Raw genomic sequence first — 21586 nt, forward strand, 5'->3', positions numbered from 1 at the left:
TTGTATTTTCTCTTGTTTTTCCCGACTTTTCTGGAGAGGGCTGGAGTTCACCGTCCGGCCACTACTCCATCACGTGACTCCTCGAAATCGTGGTCTAGTTAAGACAGACGGATATCAGCTCATTATTATAAAAAATGCAATAATTATTATTTATCAGCCTAACAAGATTTTGGAAACTGCAGAAGTAACGTCTTTGGACATAAAACTTATTTACTATATGTTCATAAATTAGTTTTCTTCTTTCACAGATAAATGGTATTGCACTAGAAAACAAGTCGCTGACAGAATGTGAAGCCTTGTTACGAAACTGCAGGGATTCTGTCAGTCTTTCACTGATGAAGGTATGATTCACTTGAAATATTTCAGTTCCATGCAAAAGCATCAGACTGCTCAGTTTGTTCAAGTGATAGGAGGGTGACCTAAAGCAAGCAGAATTATCATTAGGACTACACAGAATCAAATACTCAAAGGGAGCAAAAGGATGCTTGGAATAACTTCATGTAAATTCAAGAGGGGACAATAAATGTATGCACATACATGATTTCTCTGGAGGCTAAAACTAGGCTATTCTCTTTTTATGTGGAGATTTCTAAAAATGTAAAACCAATCTTGGAAGACAATGTATCGTAATATATTTACGGGATAATTGCATGATATTATATCATCTCAGGCAGGCCCTCAAGATGAAAGGTAATTTGCTTCCATCCAGTTCCGTAAGCCTCAGGGTGGCTGACAAGGGTTATGTTGGGCAGGGGGTGTTGGATGTGATCAGAAGAGGGATTTACTGTTCATGTTGGCCTGCTATGTATTCCCATTGAAATGGATCAGCAGTTTCAGTGTCATCCCGAATTCTCCTCTTTTATTTTGAGCTCTCATGGGCCAGGATTTCTCCAGTACTGGTGAGGATAATAAAGACTTCTCTTGCTGTGATAAAACTCTGAATAGCATGCATTTGATTTTGTGGAATTGACTGAATGAAAGTAGGTCCTCCATTAGGACCTGCAAAATGGTGACTTTAATGCACTTATCCTGTCGATGGAGTAAGAGGGTATTGTGGAGACAGTGTTGGAGATGAAACCTCCCACATTTTTGAAGTGCATTTGCAGTTTGTCTGCAGCTCATGCCTTCAGACATCGTGGATCACTGCTGCTCAGTTGACCGTGGACTTTGTGCTGGGTTTGATGTCTTGATTTTCAAACATCCTTTATTTTTCAATAACCAAAGTCCCTGCTGCCACTTTGAAAACTATAGTGACTTCATCGTTGTCTACCTTTATTGAGAGGTGGGTCCCAAGGTATGGAAAATGGTCTGTGTGTCCGAGTCTCATTCTATACATTTATTAACAGAGTGTTTTATATATGTCCTTGTTTTGTGGGCATAAAATGTAAGCCCTTTATAATCTTACGTTTCAATTGTGACAGATTATAGATATGTTTTCGGGAGATAGATTGGGGCAGGTTTTTTATTGTAGGTCACATACAAACACTTTAAAACAGATCTTATTTAAAATACTGGAGCTCTGCTCATGCTTGACAAGTTGGCCCCAGAGTCTTTGCGAAAGCTTTGGAGAGTGCCCAGGAGATTTCACTAATGGATTGTTGTTTACAAAAAAAAGCAACAGATGAAAGAACTCGTCGGAGCCGCAGACTGTCTAGAAGGAAACTTGCTGTTGCAGGAGGGTCATGTGGTTTTGCAAGCAGAGAGAGCCAAAAAGGCTTTCTCTCAGTGAGAGAGAGAGAGACACACACACACACACACACACACAGATCAGTTCTATAGTGTTACAGCCAGCAACAGCAGCTGGGACTAGAACAGGACAAGCCGGCAAGCTTGTGGAAAACCCCATTTGGAAGGCAGGTTGTGAGTTCTTAGTTCAGCCTTGTCAAAGCCCTTGTGGTCCTCTTGCAAGAGGAGAGGACTGGCTGTTTAATGTTTCACTTGGAATAAGAGAAAGAAGAAGGAACTCTGTGGTGACCTGAAAGAAAGAGATTATCATCTGGAGAATCCTGAGGGGGCGAGTTTCTTCGGCAAGACACTGAAGTGGCTGATGGAAATAAATCAGTTGTGGCTGTCCTGAAACAACAAATCTCTCTCTCTCTCTGAAAACCGACAAGAACCTTCCTGAGTGGTAACCATTTACCTTTCAAGCACCAAAGCCTGGTGAACTTTATAAATGTTAAATTCTGTGCACAGTATAAGAATTGCCTGCAACCAGTGAAAGTAGAGGAAAGAGAAGTGAGATTGGACTGTGAACCAAAGAACTTTTCTGAACTTACACACACATTACATACTTGTGCGCTTAGAATTAGAAGGGGATTAAGTTAGATTAGTTAAGTCAATAGTGATAAGTTAAAGTGTGATTCTGTTTTCACGTTTAAAGATAATTCAAAGCAACCTTTGATTAAGTAACCATTTGTCTTGGTGAATATCTATTGCTGCTAGGTTTTGGGATCCTCTGGGCTCGTAACATTTTTGATATATTAGTTAATTGATTTTTTTTTTCAAGCTAATTTAAAGCTTGTGTGTGTAGAAAAATAGCAGCAATGGATGTTTGTACATTTTTGTCACAACCATCACCTGCAGGACAAGAGAAAAGAGGAACTGATGGCTATTCCTAAGGCATTAAAGCTGACTGAAGTCTAGCATTGGATGAGGAAAATACAAATATAGAGGATTATAGTGAAGTATATAGGTGAGGGAAAATTTGTGGAGCAAAATTTAAATAGTTTTCCAGAGGATAGATCTTTTGAATTGCAATTGGAGTTGGAAAAATGGAGGATGGAAGAAGAAAGAGAAAAATGGAGGGTGGAAGAGGAAAGAGAGAAATGGAATTTTGAGTTGCCGAGACAACAATATGAGGCAGACCAAACTGAAAATCGCAGAGAAGAGTCTGAAAAACAGAGGAAGTATGAGGCAGAGGAAAGTGAAAAACAGAGGAAGTATGTGTTAGAGGTAGCTGAACAACGGAGTGAGGAAATTGAAATGATGACAAAATTATGTTGTGAACAGTTGATGCACCCATCTCAAACTCGGAATCATTAAATAAGAATTGAATATTCATTATGGATTTTTTTCATCAAAAACAAAAGTTGGAAAGATCATTGTAAGTCTGTCAGTAATTCTCTAAAAATCTATTGTATTTTTACTTGTGTTTGTGGAACCTGCAGTTTGTTGTTTCTAAGTGTAATCCCCACCACTTTCTCTGTCTGCTCTGGGACATGCAAATATTTACACCGAGTAATCTATGATTATTTTGAATTGCCACCGCGCAACTGCAAAAGTATGATGTGTATTAGGTGCAAAGGCTGTTTTTGGTAGCCCCAGTTGTTCAGTCCTTTAGTTGGAACCTGATAAAGTGTGGTTTCCTGAATTCTCTGTCATTACTGTTTTCAAACCCATTATAAAGCAAATCTTTGAAACTGCCTTGGACAAAGAAGACAAATCCAAAACATGTACTCAATGTTTTAAAAAGTGGATGCTTTATCTAGTCCTTCAGGATAAGAATATTTTTCTTAATTTAATCGCTTTTCATAAAAAAAATTTATATATATTTGTGCATGTCTGTTTGTCGGTTCTCCATGCAAATCAGTATGGAGCACTCTAGAAATGTCCAGTGAGGTTCACTCGGGGTAACATTTGATGCTGAATGTCATGACCACATTGAATTTAACCTTTAAGTTCATATGAAGTTCAAAATTTCAAAAAAAAAATTGAACTCATACCAGGGACACCTCAATTAGTCACAGTGCTGTGCATCAATGTACACTCAGAGGAAGAACAAGTGGCCAAATTCAGTTCATTTTGGGCCCAAAAAAGCAAAGCAACATTGGCAGAAGCCCGTTAGACAAAGGAGAAAGCGAGAGACAGCAGAGGAACATCAGTCTCCCCTCACTGTGGATGTTTCCAGACAGGCAAGGAGCAGGCAGCAGGAAACTGAACAGCAGCTCGTCTCCATGCTCAGGCCTCCAGACAAACAAGGAGCAGGCAGCAAAAAACTGAGGAACCACGCCAAGCCCCAGTGTTTCATTTCCTTGGCAATGCCGGGTATCCGAGTAATTAAATGAAAACTCTGCTCATCCCACCTTTCCTATCAGATATAATTTTACACAATTTATGCCCACTATCGACGGGGATGGTGAGGGGAGGTGCAATTGAGCTTGTTCCAAAAATGAGGAAAAAAAACTTGAATGTTTTACATGTACAAAATGTTTACGATTGCATTATTTGTTTTCATAGCAACATTTTATGAATTACAGATATATTCAACCTGCATGTTCAACTCCTGAGAGAAAATTTTCTCACAATATTTTAAAAACAGGTCTTGGTTGAGCATCACAGCATGATAAAAATTAAGGACTTTTATTAATATTTTGTCCCTATTTAAAGGTGGTTCCTCAAAGTTCATCTTGGAGTGGGCAGAATATACTTGAAACACTAAAGGAGGCTGAGAAATCTGGGAACTGTAGGATTCAGGAGCCGGAAGTACAGGTTCCCAATTCGCGAAACTTGAAACACAATAGCTCCACACAGACGGACATTTTTATTACAGATTCAAACATACTTGACAACAAAATTGATAAAGCTGGTCACAAAGATGGGTCTTATTGTGAACACAAGCAATTTTCCAGCCATTCTATGCAGCCTAATGCATACAGGACTGCTGAACACACTTGTTGCAATTATTCAGACCTTAAAGTTGGTTCCCTCAACTCTGAGATGTTTTCTGATAGAGGCTATGGGATTGCAGAGCATGAGAAAAGTTGCTTCACCTTTGACACGACGGTTGCAGATTGTGTGGTTGGAGCTGCTGATGTTGATAAGGGGCACAGTCCGAAACACAATGGTGGCACCTGGCCAAAATCAATGGTGGCCGTTTCTCCTGAACCTGGGAAACTCTCCATATTTAAAATGCCAAAACAGAGGAAGACTGTCTTTGATCCAGATACTTTCAAAAGGCCACAGACTCCTCCAAAGATGGACCATCTCTCCCCAACAGAAAAGCAGCCCCATTCTTCGCAGTCCTCAAAGAGTGAGCCTGGCTCCACGCCCCCCACTCCTCCTAAGAGGAGTGATTCCTTTAAATTTAAACACAAACCGCAAATCAGCTCTGCTTCAAATTCTGCAGCGAATAGTGGGTCACCACCAACCAGTCCCGCTGGGCCTCAATCACCCATTGGAATAAAACAGGACACCACACAAGAAGCTCGCGATAGAAATGCTGGCCATTATCAGCCCACACAATACCTCGAAGGGAGTGCTTTAATATCTTCAAGGACTGGCTCTGAAGAAGGTAATCCGCGAGTTGAGGAGGTAGAACCTGTGAACAGGCGTCGACCAAAATCTGCCCCTGCCTTAAGGCCAAGCAAACTCGCTCCTTTGACTATTTCTGGACTATCCCCTCAGGTAATTTGTAAATGACATAAATTTCTGTCCTTGCTTTATTCATTGTGATGGTATTAATCCTGCAAGCATGAGAATAGTTGCATATTTAAATGACTTTATTGTCACTTTAAAGGCTTATCCAAGTCAAATTGAAACCATTTTTTAGTGGTAGGATTGGAAAAAGGGGGGGAAAAAAAGTGAAGGTAATATTTCTGTCCATTGACAGCTGCTAATAAATATTGAGCCCTCACCTTATGAGAGAATATTGATTACCGAAAAAAGCAGGAGTGATTGATATTACTGATAAATTATTGATAACATTTTATTAAAATAATTATAAGTTGGACAGTTACTGGTCATGAGATTCTTAAATCTTACGCAGATAGTTGACATTCCATCAGGTAAGTTAATGGTAAGGCTTATCTACTTGTTGAAGCAGACAACTGAAATGCCCTGATGGCTGCATTCTAACTTGAAGTCTGATTTCTTGATGAGTGTCGGTCCTCCTTATGAAGCTCGGTCCAGCGGATCTCTGATAAGACCGTTGTTAGTTGCCTTATGAACGGACAGAATGCCGAGATATGTGTGGGGGGATAAAAAAAATAACAAAAAATAGTGTTAAGGTATTTGCCCTTTATCCTTCCAAACTGGGTTTGTTTATTTGATTTACTCTGTTATGTCAGAGTGAGACTTTGATGTTTTTGGAACAAGGGACTTGGAAGGAAATTTGAAGCATAATTCAGCTCAACTCTTCTTGCAGAGCTGTAGAGAAGTAGTATATATAGACACAAAGGGGGGTCTTTTTTAATAAGATAAAAGTGTGGCACTCTGAAATGCAAACTGGAAAACAAAAAAAAAATAATTACAAGCCGCTTAAAAAGTATGGAAGGCAAGTTCAGGAAATAATGTAGAAATACCTTTGCCTTTTCAGGAGTGGTCTGTTGACCTGCCTGATGATTTGAAGGGATTGTTTATGTTCACAGGAAAGTATTGGCTCTCATTCACACTATGAGAGTCATGAATCCAGCTTCACGATATCCAGATATAATACAAGTGAAGAACGTTTATCGATGGAGCCACAGGAATGGCACCGTTACACGCCAAAACGCTCACAGAGGCAAAGCAGTGGCTCTCTGTCAACAACGCTTAATTGTCGGACATCAGGTTAGTTCACAAAAAAATAAGTCTGAAATATTTGTAACTTTGTTAAGAAACTCTGCAATTATTTATTTTCAACATCTTGAACCACTGATTTCCATTTCATTGTTGGAATTAGAAAAGTTGTCTTACATTTTGAACAGAGAAATAAAAGCAAAGGAGTTATCCAAAGCTAAGGTTATGTGAATCATTGGTTAGGATTCAGCTGAAGTATTGACGGGGGTTTTGGAATCAGTGTGAGCTTCCACACTTGCCTCTGACATAGGACAGCTTGGTTGGCATAGTGATTAGTGCAATGCCTTTACAGCGCCAGCGATCAGGACCAAACCTTGTTCGAATCCTGTGCTGAATGTAAAGGGTTGTACGTTCTTCCTGTGTCTGCATGGGTTTTCTCCAGGAGCTCTGGTTTCCTCCCACCCTTCAAAAAAACGTAGTGGGGTGAAGGTTAATGGGTTGTAAATTGGGCGGCACAATTTCATAGGGCTGAATTGGCCCTGTTACAGTGCTGTGTGTCTAATTTTTTTTTAAATTAAATACAATTTGGAAAAATATTGGTACAGTATAACTCCCAGTATCCAGCACCTATGGGAATTGTTAGATGCCAGATAATTTTGCAATAAAATGTTAGTTAGCTGATGAGTATTTATGGAGTTAGAAACTGTTAGGCCATTAACCTGAAACTGAGTCTTGTTTTTCTTTTCACAAATTATACTTTACCTGAATCTTTCTAGTGTGTCCTGATTTAGTTAACAAGATTTTGCTTTACTGTTTTATTCTCCAGTCCTTTTCATTCATGAGTTATATCTTGAAATTGTGGGTTGGTGAATTCATGGCAAGGTCCACCAATTTTTCCGGATGCTGGAGGCTGCCCGTTGCTTGAATTCTGGATAACGGGGATTTTACTGTACTCGCCCAGTGCTGATCTCCTGAGGCTGCTGAAACCTGGATATCCACTCTGTCCTTCATTGTATGGCCCTGTGTGATGATGGGGGCTTCCAGGAATGAATCTTGCACTTGGTTGGGAGGGAGGAGGTAGTGGGAACTCAGCCTGCCTGCAGAAGTGCCAAGTGAGATCTTGTACAGCAGGCTCTGTCCTTTATTTGAAATGTTCAACAAAACTTAAGGAATTTTAAAAAAGATCCGCTTGTTTAAATGAAATAACCTAAAGTTAATATACTTTAAATAAATTTCCTTGATTCTTCGAAAAGTCCCTCTCCATCAAATGAATGGAACTGCTGTTCTTGGCCTGATCAAAAGTGAGTTAAGTTGTCTTGACAGATGCCTTGCTGGGGAATTGCTGCAAAATATGCACTCTTCTGCAGGTGTCCATGGGAAAAATGACATCAGCATTGTTAGGTCTGCTTTGTTCATGAATGAGTGAGACAAACACCAGGCTGAGTCGAAATCAGGGTTCTTTGTTCTTTATTACCGGATTGTAACACTTGCGACTAAACATGTTAGTCGGAGAATGCATTCTGCCGTTATCAGCAAAATGGTGATTTTTTATACCCTTGGATACATGCTTAGAACATCATCATATCATTACTTGTCCAATGACTAAAACTGTTGCTATCCTTTCCCTGCTAGCTTCCTGCCTCTCAATCCATCAATGTCTCTCTTATCTTGTAAGTACAAGGATGCATTTACATCTTGTTACAGCCCTGTACAGGGCAGGGTAACTCCTTACACATTCCCATCTCATGATGTTTTACCTTACAGCGTGCAGTCAGAAATAAGCTTACAACCTGAGAACAACACCGTTAGTGTAACGGTTAGTGCAACGCTGTTACAGCACCAACAACTGGGGTTTGAATCTGGCACTGTTTTTAAGGAATTTGCACATTTTCCCCACGTCTGTGTGTGTGCTTCCTCTAGGGGCTCCGGTTTCTTCTCACCCTTCAAAAACATACCGGGGTTGTGGGTCAATTGGGTCTAATTGGGCAGCATGGGCTCATGAGCCAAAAGGACCTGTTTTCATGCTGTTTGTCTATATCTAAACATGTCAGCATGTTCAAGGCGTCTCGAGAAGAATCGCAAGCCTATTGGCATTTCTGGAGGGTTTTATAGACAGTGTTGCAGAGGTAATTTACTGGAATGATACTGAAGTAAAGGTTAGGAAATCTGAAATTGTTTTCCTTTCAAAGGAGGATGGTCTTGGGTAAAAATATTCAAAATTATGAAAGTATTTTGGTGAATAATTGTTTCCACAAGCAGGTAATGAAATATTAATTTTGCAATAAATGTTGGTTGTTACCTGATGAGTATTTCTATGAAGTTAGAAATCGTTAGGTCATTAACCTGAAACCTAAAGTCTTGTTTCTCTATGAATGATACTTTCCTTGAATATTTCTAGCATGTTCTGATTTAGTTGACAAGATTTTACTTTACTGTTTTTATTCTCTAGTGCCCTTCATTCAGGAGTTATACTTTGCAAATAGCAAGCCAATGTTTTTATGAGCCTCTCTTCCTCTCTCCGATACATTTCACTGAAGACACATAAACAAAGGTGTTAGTTTGTATGAACATTGAAATCATTTTATTTATTTGCTACAGGCAGTGCACAGAGAAGCTTTGTGCCTTGTCCAGCAGTGACAGCAGTTCTGCGAAATCCAAATGTTCCTTTCTTTACCGTTCGCAGTCACATGGTCCACAGTGCCAACTATCCTTCCATGGCAAGTCAAATGTGCTATCCACATCCACAGCACAGGTATTAATCAACCAACAGACTTTGTTCTCATGTGCCATCTCATGGTTTTTTTTTGTTCCTCCATGCATAGAAGAGCAGATGAGTAAAATTCTTCCCATCATAACTTGTAGTATCTGATGTCCAGTGGTTCTCAACCTTCCCTTCCCACTCACATCCCACTTTTAAGTCATCCTGCTGCTGTCGGTACTCTGTGATTAGTAAGGGATTGCTTAAGGTGGGATGTGAGTGGGAAGGGAAGGTTGAGACCCAATTGTTACTGAAATATTTTGCTTGAGAAAAATTGTCATTGGCCCATTTCCTTTGGAGTTATGAAACCGTGCACAATACGAGTCAGTTAGGGACGATTAAAACACACACACACACACACACACACACACACACACACACACACACAGTGGTTTTCAAACTTTTTTTTTCCACCCACATCCCACCTTAAGCAATCCTTTTCTAATCACAAAACCTCTATGGAATAGGGAATACTTTGTGGTATGTGAGTGGAAAGAAAAAGGTTGAGAACCATTGGTTTAGAGAGAGACATGTTACAAGGCCATTGCATAGAAAAGTGGTAAGCCAGATAATCATTTCGATACTCAAGCATGATTTGATTTCTGCAAATTGATATATTAATCATTGTTCTGACTATATTGAGGAGCTTGTAATGCAATTGTCATCTGAAGATTTGTAACAGTGTAAATCAAAATATAATTTTGGCTTAAAATGAAAATCCTGATTTTAGTATTCTTCATTCAGTCAGAAAACATCCTTCAATTGTTTGTGATTTGTTTTTGACCTGTTTCAAGTACATCAAGGAATCATTCGCCAACTGAAAGCTTTAATGGTTCTCCACGTGCTCGGCACAGACCTCGGAGTGCGATTTGCTTTCCAGAATCCATACATACTTTTGACAGTTTTAGGTGAGTTGCTGTTTAAAATGTAGTTTAAAAGCATTTGTATCTTACAGTGAAAATTTCAAATGAAAGATGTATTCAGCAGACCCCAGGTATCCGGCACCTGTGGGGATTTCTGTGTGCCAGATCAATGAATTTTCCAGTTGCTTGACATTGCAGGTTGCTTGATTGGTGAACTAATGGCGAGGCATGCCAATTTTAATCTCCGTATTTTTAACCTACTGATATTTATTTCCTTGATTTTTTTTGTTTGAATTCCCAATAACAGGGTTATTGTATTACAGAGCAGCTTCAAATTAGTATTGTAGTAACCAAGCATTGAATGTGGTGCTACTACTTCATTGGGTTCGGCTTTATCCAGCAGTGAGAAAAAGCCAATTAAGTACCTTTGAATTGTACTTTGGAGCTTCATTTCAGACTTTGAACAAGGAAAATATGGAGAGCCTTTAGAGTAAGAGTGTTTGAAGACAGAGACAATGGCAGCTTTGCAAAGCAAAGAGACTGTGCTTGAAGAGGGAGCAGTTATTTACAATATGAACTTGGATGGAAGCCAAGAAGGAAGGTTGCCTGATTTATTCAGAATGGTTTCATGAGCTCTGTTTTTTTATTTCTGGGTAAGATGTGCTTTTCAAGGCAGCATATTGTTGTAAAGGACATGAAGCCAATGTAACTGAATGGAGAAATGGTGAGAAATGTTTTATGCTAAACACTAATTTGAAGGTTAATTATCATGTCTAAATTTTTAAAGTTCATCTTTAATTTACAATGTATAACTTATATTTTTTTTTAAAAATGAGTGTGATCGATTAAAATGTTTTGTGTAGTCCACAGCATCATGCACATCACAGCCTAGATCTGACTGGTCCAGATCACAAACATTCGAGTGATTTGTCCAAGTCCTCCAGAAGCACAACATCACATGGAACACAATCTCTGCCAGCCAGTGCGCGTATTGGTAATTCTTTGCTCACGCCTTTTATCTTATTTTAGATCTGCATTGTTTCTTCACAGAATGACCATTGAACCTTTTTAATTTTTCAGCTGGATCATCAAGCAGCTTGGCTTTTGCTCCCAGTAAAAGTGGTCGAATTAGAATCCCTTCCAACACAAGATATCCCCGGTTAACAACAGGCTCTGATAGAGGTAATAATTTGCAATACTTAATTTAAGGTTTCTTGTCCTTCCCTTATTTTTCCCCATTCCCCCAGGGTATTATTTAGGAATAAGATGTGTGTATAAGCTGCAAGTGTCTTCGGTATGAAGTAAGCATTATCTGAGTGGCTTGCTAAAGGAAATTATGGCAGTGAAGGTTTATCCCAAGATACTTGAGTTTTTAGCAGGTTTGCTCTTTGAGTTAGATTTATGTTGCCAATTAGTGAAATATGTAAGCCCTTGTAATTGCTTTGAGGCACAAGAGACTGCAGATCCGGTCCGGTCATGCAAAATACACATGTTGGAGGAATCGATGGGTTAGATAGCTGCTGTGGAGGCAAAGGGATGGCTGACATTTTGGATCAAGAGCCTGGCTTGGAGCATTAACTTTTCCTTTCCCTCCACAAATGCTGCCTGACCCATTGAGTTTCTCCAGCAGTTTATTTTTTTTGTAACTGCTTTGATTTTGCTTTCCTCCTGATACCACAGACATCTTTCTGCATATTTGTGCACCAATCCGGGAGACAAATTCCAAATTAGGATTTTTATTGCATTCTGCACAACAAATAGAGCTGCTATTGGACCATTCAGTAGACTTCCTGGTATATGCTCAAAATTCACTTATACTTCAGGATAATTGTTTACATTTTGTTTCTTGCTTCACTTGGGTCCTTAATGTGATAATTGAGCCAAGGCATTGATCCCTTCATTGATAAATACATTTTCCTCTCTGGCAGGCGAGTGATGTAGTTGTGTTTTGAGTTAATTAGATTAGAAATTAGATTCATGTAAATAACATCATTTTAACTGTGTATGCCACACAGTTTTGGACATTCCAGACTACTGTAAAAGGAATGAAGTAATATTGCCAGTATTTTCTAATGATTGGAGGAGAACAGTAAAATTTGACGGTGGGTGTCAAGATGCATGGTGGAGTGTGCATAACATCTTCCACAACCCAGTCTATGCTAGCTGACTGACTGCAAAGGCACTAATAAAGGATTTTGAATATTCAACCGAATGGAACTGTTGAAGCACTGAATTAATATTCTCATCGATATTTAAATGAGTTGGTATTTGAAGTGCTTTTCAGAAGAAATTGAATACTCTTCGAAATCGAATACTCCACAAACCACATTTGTTTTAAATAATTCATTTTCTGCACCCTCTTTTGTGTTGATATGTTTGCAATCAGGTTCCGAGCGAAGCAGTCCAAGTTTGATTACACCGCCACAATCTCCGATGAATCTCGAGACATCTTCATTTGGCAGCAGCCAATCACAGAGTTCAATTTCTTCCCTAACTAAGATCTCCATCAGTCCTGTGTCAACAGAACACAGGAAAGACAGGTATGAGTGGCATGTCGTAATTGTATATAGGTTTTGGTTGTCATCAGACAGTGCTCACTGAAATATACAAGAATATTGACATGGCAAGATTGTGTGTGATTAGATATTGAATGTTAAGGCCTATCTTTCTAATGCAGCTCCATGAGAATAAATAGGTTAATATTAGTATCAGAGAGTATTGTCTGAATCACAGAGTAATGAGGGGAATTTGGATAAAGTGATCCAGTCTCAAAATATTTCTTACTAACCTTTAAAAGTGAAATGTCACCAATTTGAATTAAACTATATTTAAAATATTAACATTTTAAATGCTTTACTGTCCAGCTTGCCATGATGCTTTGAGGAAGATTAGACCTTATAATCATGTTTTACTAAATGTCAAAAGTAGATAGTATTGAATACTGTGGTTAAGCAATAGCTGACAAGATAATACTTAGAAAAAAAAATAGCAAGTATGTTGGAACATCATAAAATTTATTTTAATCTGACTTGAGGTGAATGTCATTAATCATAAAACAAGATCAATAGCAGGTTTCATTGCTTAACTTCCAATTATATTGGTACTGTGGTTGATTTAACAACTTTTAATTCAGGAAAAAAAGAGTTTAATTATCATTTTTTGTAATCTATTTTGTTCCTCACTTTAAAACTGTGCTTTCAAACTTCTTGATAACATTTTTCTTCGACTATTTTTCTTTAACTCTGACCCTTTTTTAGATACCTTTTCCGTAATAGGTCCTTTCTGAGAATTCCTCTCACTCCTAGGCCTCGATTTTCATCATTACGGAGTCTGAGGTTGGCCTGTTACAAATTCGCTTGCTTTCTGCTTTCCTATTTGTAGTTCTTGATTTCCTTTTTTGTGTGTCATTTCCCATTTCTTGATTAATGCTTTTTGTAACTGGTAGCTCTTGCATGGCAGCTTTAATCCCTTCAAGGATGATAATTATTTGAGCCTCTCTGATCTGTCTGACAGCAGCTAATTCATTTTGAGTGACTGAAAAATGGGATTGGTGGTGGGGAGAAATGTAACTTCTGTCCATTAAGGTCAAGTCATAAAACAACACTAGAAACAAAAACTAAGAATTTCACTGCAAATTGCATCAAGGATTTGGGGTTTGTCCTGTAATTCAGTGAATTGAAGTATATTGTGCTGTAGAACCACTTCGTGATAGCTAACAAAACACCTTAGAGTCATTCTAGTATACAATATTGTTTATGGCTATTTTAACCCACATGATTCTGACTACTAACATTAGCAGTACATGTAGCAATTGAGCAAGAATTTATTTGTATATTTTTATTTGGAAGCATAGTGATGTGTCAGATGTGAAGTCATAATTACAGAGATCTATTAGAATGTTTATGGAAATAACTATCAAATTGAAAAATGAAATCAGTAGAATGCTTCTATTTTCCTTAAATTTATATTTTGCCTGGAAGCGAGGTGGTTGGATGTATTTAAGGCAGAGGTTGACAGGTATTTGATTAGTTCAGGCATCAATGGTTACGGGGAGAAGGCTGGGGAGTGGGGCTGAGTGATAAGCATCATCTCATGATTAAATGGCAGAGCTGGTGGGCCGATTGACCTATTTCTCTTATAACTTGTGGTCTTGAAAATTTCTCTTCCTAATTTTGTAGCATTAGGATATCACCATTGATGATTTGTATCATGTCGTTTAGCTCAGATCAAGGAATTTGAGAAACAGTACTAGTGCAAAAGCACAATGTGGTAGGATATTTGCAGTGCTCAGCCAGTTGGTCAGAAGCCATGGAGAAAGAAACTCTTGGATTGATAATCTTTTGACACTCCACATTGAAAACTCCCGACAGCAATATATCCTGTTAAATTATTACATGACTGGCTTTCTGAGATTTTTATTGCACATTGGTTGAAATTGAGGTGTTGTCAGAAGTACAATGTTGCAATGTTCAATTAATGAAGTTGTGTAATTTAAGTTTCTTTCTGATTTTATTTCTGGAAAAGGCTATTTTCTTTGCAAGAAATTCCAGCTGTCTTGTCCTTAGCTGTTTATTTGATACTTTATGATGCATGGACATAGTTTCAACACAGTAAAGTTGGTTTGGAAGTATTAATCTCAAATAAATGTCATTGTGCTGGAAACTGGTGCACTATAAATTTCTTATCATACCTTATAGCTGCTGTCAGGATAGATATCAACACAAGGCACCTTTACCTCTGTAACCTCTGTCGACTATGACTGCTACTTGCTGTACAGCATATAATCTGTTCACTTACTCTTGAGTTGAAGCTGTAAGATACCTGACCAACTATGATACAGTTCCAAGACTATGCATTATTGCTTTAATAATGTTATATGTGCATGTGTGCTTTATAAAATTGGAGTGATCTCACTAGAATAATTTTATGTCAAGAAAAGCATTTGTAGTTGGTATTCTTAAATATGAAACAGAGTTCATTGGTTGAAGTGATCTAATTGTTTCGGTGAAATAATTTTTAGGGGTAGAATACAACTAATTGATGTTTATTCATTGATGCTACTGAGAAGATGATAAACCCTACAAACAGTGCTGGTTTCCACTTGAGTCTCTTGACTTCCTGCATCCTACTAGCAGTGCATTCATGAGTATCCATATGGGACAGATTAAAACCCCTATTTTTAGTATTTGATTTGCTCACTTAATGTTCAAAGTCCATGCAGGATTTCTTTTGACTTGTTCAATTTTGTATCAAATTCTCAAATTGCTTAAAAAAAAATTAAAAAAAAAAATAAATTCTCAAATTGCTTCAATTGTGGCACTAATAAAATTATTTCATTTTCAAGGCCCTATCTGCATGAGCCACGTCACGTGACGGTACAGAAAGGAGCTGAGCCCCTTGGAATCTCCATTGTAAGTGGAGAAAATGGAGGAATTTTTGTTTCAAAAGTAATTGGTGGAAGCATCGCTCATCAAGCAGGACTTGAATATGGTGACCAATTACTTGAGGTAAATGTGAACAACTAATTCTGGTAGAAAGGAAAATCAGAGTTTCTTCAAAATTAATGGTGCAAATAAGATAACCACAACACTTCCAACTGAACCCACAGCAGTCAGTCTGCATTACTTCAGGCAAAGATGTCTTGTCCTTTCGTTCACTGGGCTCTTGTCAGCCTATGGGATTGAGGCAGACTCTTGCTGCAATTTATAAACGTTAATTTCACTCAGGCAGATCATTCATTCACTGTGATTTTTAAAGAGGATGTTTTATTTCACATTTTGCACTTATTTATTTAAAAGAATACCTTGTTATAGTTTCTTAAGACCAGGGTCTCTGAGAAGGCAGTCCAAATCCTTCAATTGCCTTCTTGTTAGAGTTTGAAATTGTAAATAATCTATTCAGATCCACACATTCTAAAGTACTTTGTCCACATATATTTCAATTTCAACTTTACCTTCATATAGGAGTGTATTAATTTTCCTTTGATATTTTCTTGAATTACTGTACAGAAAAAATACTTTGGTACAAACGAGTCCATTTTGATTAGCCTTCAAAAGCATCCAGTGTTCCTTTAATGGATCTCATTACATATGGCATCATTGGTCACATTTGCAGCTCTCGATATATCTGGACAACATTCCTGCAATGAACTAAATGTCCCCCATTTATAAAGTACTTTGTATTTGGGATCACAAGGGCTGCACCAATATACTAATTAACTTACAGCTTGCAAGCCGTTATTTTAAAGCTTAAAAAACCGTTGTATTGTCGAACTCTATGGGATGTACTCATTGTAAATGCGTCCAAAACTCTCAGAGAGATTGAGTCTTCATATTTCCTAGCAACATAGAGTCACGATATTTGCAAGCAATTCTCACCACAGTTTTTTCTGTAGTCTATCTCTCTACATTCCCTCACTTCTAATACCTGTCCACACCCGGAGCAATTTACACTGACCAATAATCTACCTGTCTGCACATCTTTGGGAGGGATACCGGAGAACCCATTGGAAACCCACACAGTTACAGGGAGTGCACGCTCTTCTTAGACAACACCCATGGTCAAGGTTGAACCAGATCACTGGAATAAGAAGCACCAGCTGTACTAGCAGGACCACTGTGTCACTCATGACTGTTGAAATTGTTGCTTTACAGGAAAATTAATTTGTTTTCCAAAATGCTTCTTCAAATTTCCCCCTACTGCTCTCTAGATATATTGCACTTGCTACTTTTAGTGTTTCTGGCACTCAATTGCCGTGGCCAGTTATCAGAAGTAATTACCGCTGCACAACAAAACTGATCTTCCAAGTACAATCTGCTGTCAATGTGTTCATATTATTAACATACCACTGTCTCTCTTCAGTCAGCAAATAGAGATTGTGCTTTGAACAGGGTTTGAAAAAGTAATGTAGATCATTGTGTTTAACGAAGAGAGAAGAGATTGAGGACAGATCTGCCTATTAAAGTGGACAGAAATGCTCCCATTTCCATGTTCTTAAGGCAACAGTTAGATTCCAGGATTATTTAAAGTAATATGCTTCAGATAAAAAATAATTAATTGTCTGGAAAGTGCTTTATGAATATCTCAAAATAAAATATTTTCTTTCATTTTTTTCTGTTTCCTTGTTTATCCTTGCTCCCTCTCATTTCCCATTCCCACACTCAAATACTCAACAAAGCATTAATTTGTGTTTGTAAATGTAATTATTTTAATATCTTTTCACAGTATAATGGTATTAATTTGAGGAATGCCACTGAGCAGCAGGCTCGATTAATTATTGGACAGACAGAGCCATGTGAAACCATCACCATCTTGGCACAATATAACCCACACATGTATCAGCTGGGTAACCACTCGCGCTCCAGGTGAGACAGCAGAAGTACAAATTAGAACATCCACAGATTTCTTTTTGCTGTTCAGTAGATGACTCTAAATGAATGAACTTGAAATGGATAGGTTAAACATTCATGGCTAATCAAGTGTCTGGATCTTCTTTCATTTATTATCATTCAATTGCACCAGTACAACTGGATGAACCAGCATTCTTTGGTCCTCTATGTACCAATCATGCAAAAGCATACTGTATATAGACAAAGCACACATATTGACAAGCGATTTATTTAAATGCAGTGCATATGTAAAAATAAATTAATATTAGAGTATTGAAGGGATTGTATGAGCAGTTCAATAGTCATTCAGCGTTCTCACTGCCCATGGGAAGAAGTTGCCTGGTGGTTCTGGCTCTGATACTCCTGCAGCTCTGTCTAGACAGGAGTAGCTTAAAGAAAGATGCTGTGTAGGAGTCCTTAACGATTTTGCAAGCCCTCTTCACACACTAATCCCAGTAGATCACGTCGATGTGCATCTTGGGTTCCCTTTCATTTTTTTTTACAAGACCTCTACGGTCCAAATATTTTTAAATGTTGGAATGGCTTCCATCATTTCCTCTGACAGCTCATTCCACATGCCCATCACACTCTATGTGGCAGTTGGGGGGGGGGGGGGGGGGGGAGGAGGACTGCCTCTCTGATCCCCTTTAAATATTTCCTTTCTTAAACCTATGATCTCCAGTTTTAGACTCCCCTACTCTTACTTTTGATATCAAAAAATTGAAAGAAATGTTTGGATCTTAAAGAAGTATTGAATATTGATTGTAACATCAATCAAAAATGATTAAAATGCATTAACCAGATGGCATTAACCTCGACTTTTTAGGTTTCCGTTAGCCCACTCCCTGTATATCCCTATATCTTTCCTCCAGATCTCCATTCACAGAACCCACCCCTCCCCTGATCAATTCTCATTTTTCCTGCCCTTCCCTCCTATCCAGGTCCAATTATCACCTTTTTGTTGGTCTGTGCTCCCTCCCCAGCCTTTTAATACAGATGTCTGCCTGTTTTTTACTCATACCTTGAAGAAGACTCAGGCCCAACGATTATTTATTTCTCTCTCTCTCTCTCTCTCTCTCTCTCTCTCTCTTTATACTATTGATGCTGCAAAACCTGCTGAGTTTCTCCAACATTTCTGTATCTTTACTGTAATCACAACTTCTGCAGACTTTTGTGTTTCACTCCTTAATCTGAATAATTGCTCATTCTCTTGTTTACTTTGATATTGAAATTGAACCTTATTTCAATAGTAAATAGCAAAGGTAGGAGTTGCCGATTTTTTTTTTCTCCCCATTTTCATCAAGCCAATTTGTGACATTAGTTGTGTTTAAGTGCTGGAAAATTAACAAGGATTGACTGCAGTTCATTTTGGCCATGCTGTTGATGAATATGTTTGACTGTTTCATAACACGTGAGGTTTATAATTTTACTGTTTGAAAGCTGTTTTGTTTTTAAATACAATTCAATTAATAATTTTCTGATCTGTGTTGCTAGCTCCCGACTGGATCCAATAAGCAACCATTCAACTCCCCGTGGCAGTGGAGCAACCACACCTGACAATCACTCGATCATCGATGCTGTGAGTGAGCAGGATGAAGGGACAATAACACCCCCATCGAAGCAAACTACTCCAACCACTAGCCCTCGTAACTCTATCAGGTCAGTTGTTAACACAGTCTTTTCATGACACCACAAGTGAAGTTTATTTAGTGAGGCAGTGATTGAATTTAGACATACAGCATAGAAGCAGGAATTTTTGGCCCATGAGCCTTTGCTGCTCAAATACCCCAATTAGCCTGCAAACCCTGGAACGTGGAAGAGTGGGAGAAAACCAGAGCACCCAGGGAAAACCCATGCAGACATGGGGAGAACATACAAACTACTCAGAGACAGTGACAGATTCGAACTCGGGTCGCTGGCCCTGTTAAAGTGTTACACTAACTGTGCTGTAATGCAGAAGTCTTGGATTCTATCCAAAAAGTGGATTTTTTTTTCAGTTTCCATGTAAATTTCTGTTTATTTTGTTGCCTGGGACACGCACATTTTCTACAGAAATTTGAGAGAATGATTCCATTCCATTACAAAATGGAAGTAAAATTCTTGCTTCACTTGCGAATTAATTTTCAACATATTTCTAGGTATGTACCACATTTTTTAGCCAGTAATGAATTGTGCATTTTTTCAGCAGCCCAAAAAAAAATACAGTAAATAATTAATTTTAAAAAAATGTTAGACAAATGATGTTATAATGGTAGCGATCAGGGCAAGGGTTCGAATCCTGCACTGTCTGTAAGGAGTTTGTATATTTTCTCCATGACTGCGAAGGCTTCCTCTGGGGTCTCCAGTTTCCTTCCACCGTTCAAAAAACATAGTGGGGGATTGTAGGTCAATTGGGTGTAATTGGGTGGTAAGGGCTTGTGGGCTGAAATGTCTAAATTTAAATAATGTTTCAGTGTAGAGTACATGCCCTAGTGGCAAGGTTTTAAATCTGAATTTTTTTTTTTACAGTCAAGAATTTGACTAGCTTACATGTATGCTTTTGTAGACTTTCCTTCAGTGGTTAGATATCTGCAACTTCACTCAGGCAACCCTGAAATGAAAATGAGGAAAGTTGCTACAATATGCAACAAACTTTTCCTCATCAATATTGTTGCTCTGGAGTGCAAGTGCTGATCTCGCAAAATATTTGAATGTTTATAATAAGTGTATTTGGATAATGACTGAGCTTGGCCAAATGATGTCACTGTCTGCTTGAAACTTGCAAAAGAACTGACATTTGACTAGATAACTGGGGTTTTGTCCTAGAACCTGCATCTATGTGTAACCCTGGGGCACATTAGGGGTGAACAAAAAGAAAAAAAATTGGCCAGAATGGTATTTTTTTCCAAAGAAATTGATTTAGTTATGACATGATCACAATGGTAAGATGGCTAGCTAAGTTTTTCCAGCTGGGAGATGATCTATACGGAAGAGGGAAGACCCAGGTTTGGAGTTAGATCTATGCTGAGTTTAAAGCTTTAGCAGGAGTGAGAGACCATAGTAAAACTCTTAATAATCTGCCGTCAAAGTTCAGATTTGTTGTCAGGATACATTTGCGACATCACATACAGCCCTGCAGCCCAGGCAGAATTTCTGCAAAACCCTGCACTCAACACCTATTCAGAAATCCCTATGTTTCAGCATTGGGATCTCAAGTTCCTCCAGCAGTTTTGTGTTTTTACCACATACTAGAGGACATGTGTGTATGGTGAGAGGAAGGGGCAGGGGAGGCAGTTTGAAGATGTGCAGGACAGAAATTTCACACAGAATGATGGGTGGCCTGGAACAGACCCCAAGTGGATAAGAGTTGCATTTAAGAAGCTTCTGGATAAATATACGAAGAATAGAAGGCTTTGAATTATATATACAAGCCACAGAATTTTAGTTTTATTTGAGCATCATGTTGGATTGTGGGCCTATTCCTGTGCCCGACTTCTGGTTTTCATTATTCCCCTCTATATTGTCATGTTCCTTATTTTTAATTCAACAGGAAGTCTCTTGATTCAACCCATCAAACTTTTGAGCCAAGGTTTCTATTCCTAAAGAAGACACAGATGGAACTGGGGATCCAGATTTGTGGAGGGAATTTGTACGGGGTGTTTGTGGCAAAGGTAGAAGATGACAGTCCAGCTAAAGGCCCTGATGGGCTGGTCCCTGGAGATAAGTTACTCGAGGTAAGGCCAATACAGCAGCAGGACTGCATATCTAATGCACTCAAATCTTGTGGTTTTCAGAATTTTGTAACTGCTCATATAATGTTTGCAGGAAATTCCAAACATTATCAGCAGTCCATTCAAATTTGTGCACGAGGTACATGAACAAGTTTAAAATTAACTTTTTACAAATGACAAATTCTTGAGGGAGAAGAGAATAATCATGTCCTTAGACTCCGTTGCAATTGAGCCTACGCAGAGATTGGATGAATCATAAACATAAATTGGTGCACTTTTTTTCCATCAGCATTTATCGGCATGGCCTAGCTAGAAGATTGTTTACAGCTGTAGTTCAGAGTTTATTCTTGGCATCTCCCTGCTGCTTCTTTG

At 38.5% G+C, this 21586-nt stretch overlaps 1 protein-coding gene across 5 annotated transcripts in view; it reads left to right on the top strand.

Annotated features, from left to right (window-relative positions):
• dlg5a (discs, large homolog 5a (Drosophila)) overlaps nt 1–21586 on the top strand; it is a 159136-nt gene that overhangs the window by 110526 nt on the left and 27024 nt on the right. For 4 of the 5 annotated variants that reach the window (XM_069885456.1, XM_069885457.1, XM_069885458.1 and 1 more), the window contains 12 exons: nt 249–341; nt 4387–5403; nt 6366–6546; nt 9094–9247; nt 10048–10161; nt 10980–11110; nt 11197–11298; nt 12503–12656; nt 15461–15623; nt 17341–17480; nt 18999–19163; nt 21034–21217. In XM_069885456.1, the coding sequence (XP_069741557.1) occupies nt 249–341; nt 4387–5403; nt 6366–6546; nt 9094–9247; nt 10048–10161; nt 10980–11110; nt 11197–11298; nt 12503–12656; nt 15461–15623; nt 17341–17480; nt 18999–19163; nt 21034–21217 (2598 nt within the window). The remainder of the gene's footprint in view (nt 1–248; nt 342–4386; nt 5404–6365; nt 6547–9093; nt 9248–10047; nt 10162–10979; nt 11111–11196; nt 11299–12502; nt 12657–15460; nt 15624–17340; nt 17481–18998; nt 19164–21033; nt 21218–21586) is intronic. The other variant, XM_069885460.1, reaches the window with a different exon arrangement.

This window comes from Narcine bancroftii, chromosome 6 (assembly GCF_036971445.1).
Source record: "Narcine bancroftii isolate sNarBan1 chromosome 6, sNarBan1.hap1, whole genome shotgun sequence".
NCBI lineage: Eukaryota > Metazoa > Chordata > Chondrichthyes > Torpediniformes > Narcinidae > Narcine > Narcine bancroftii.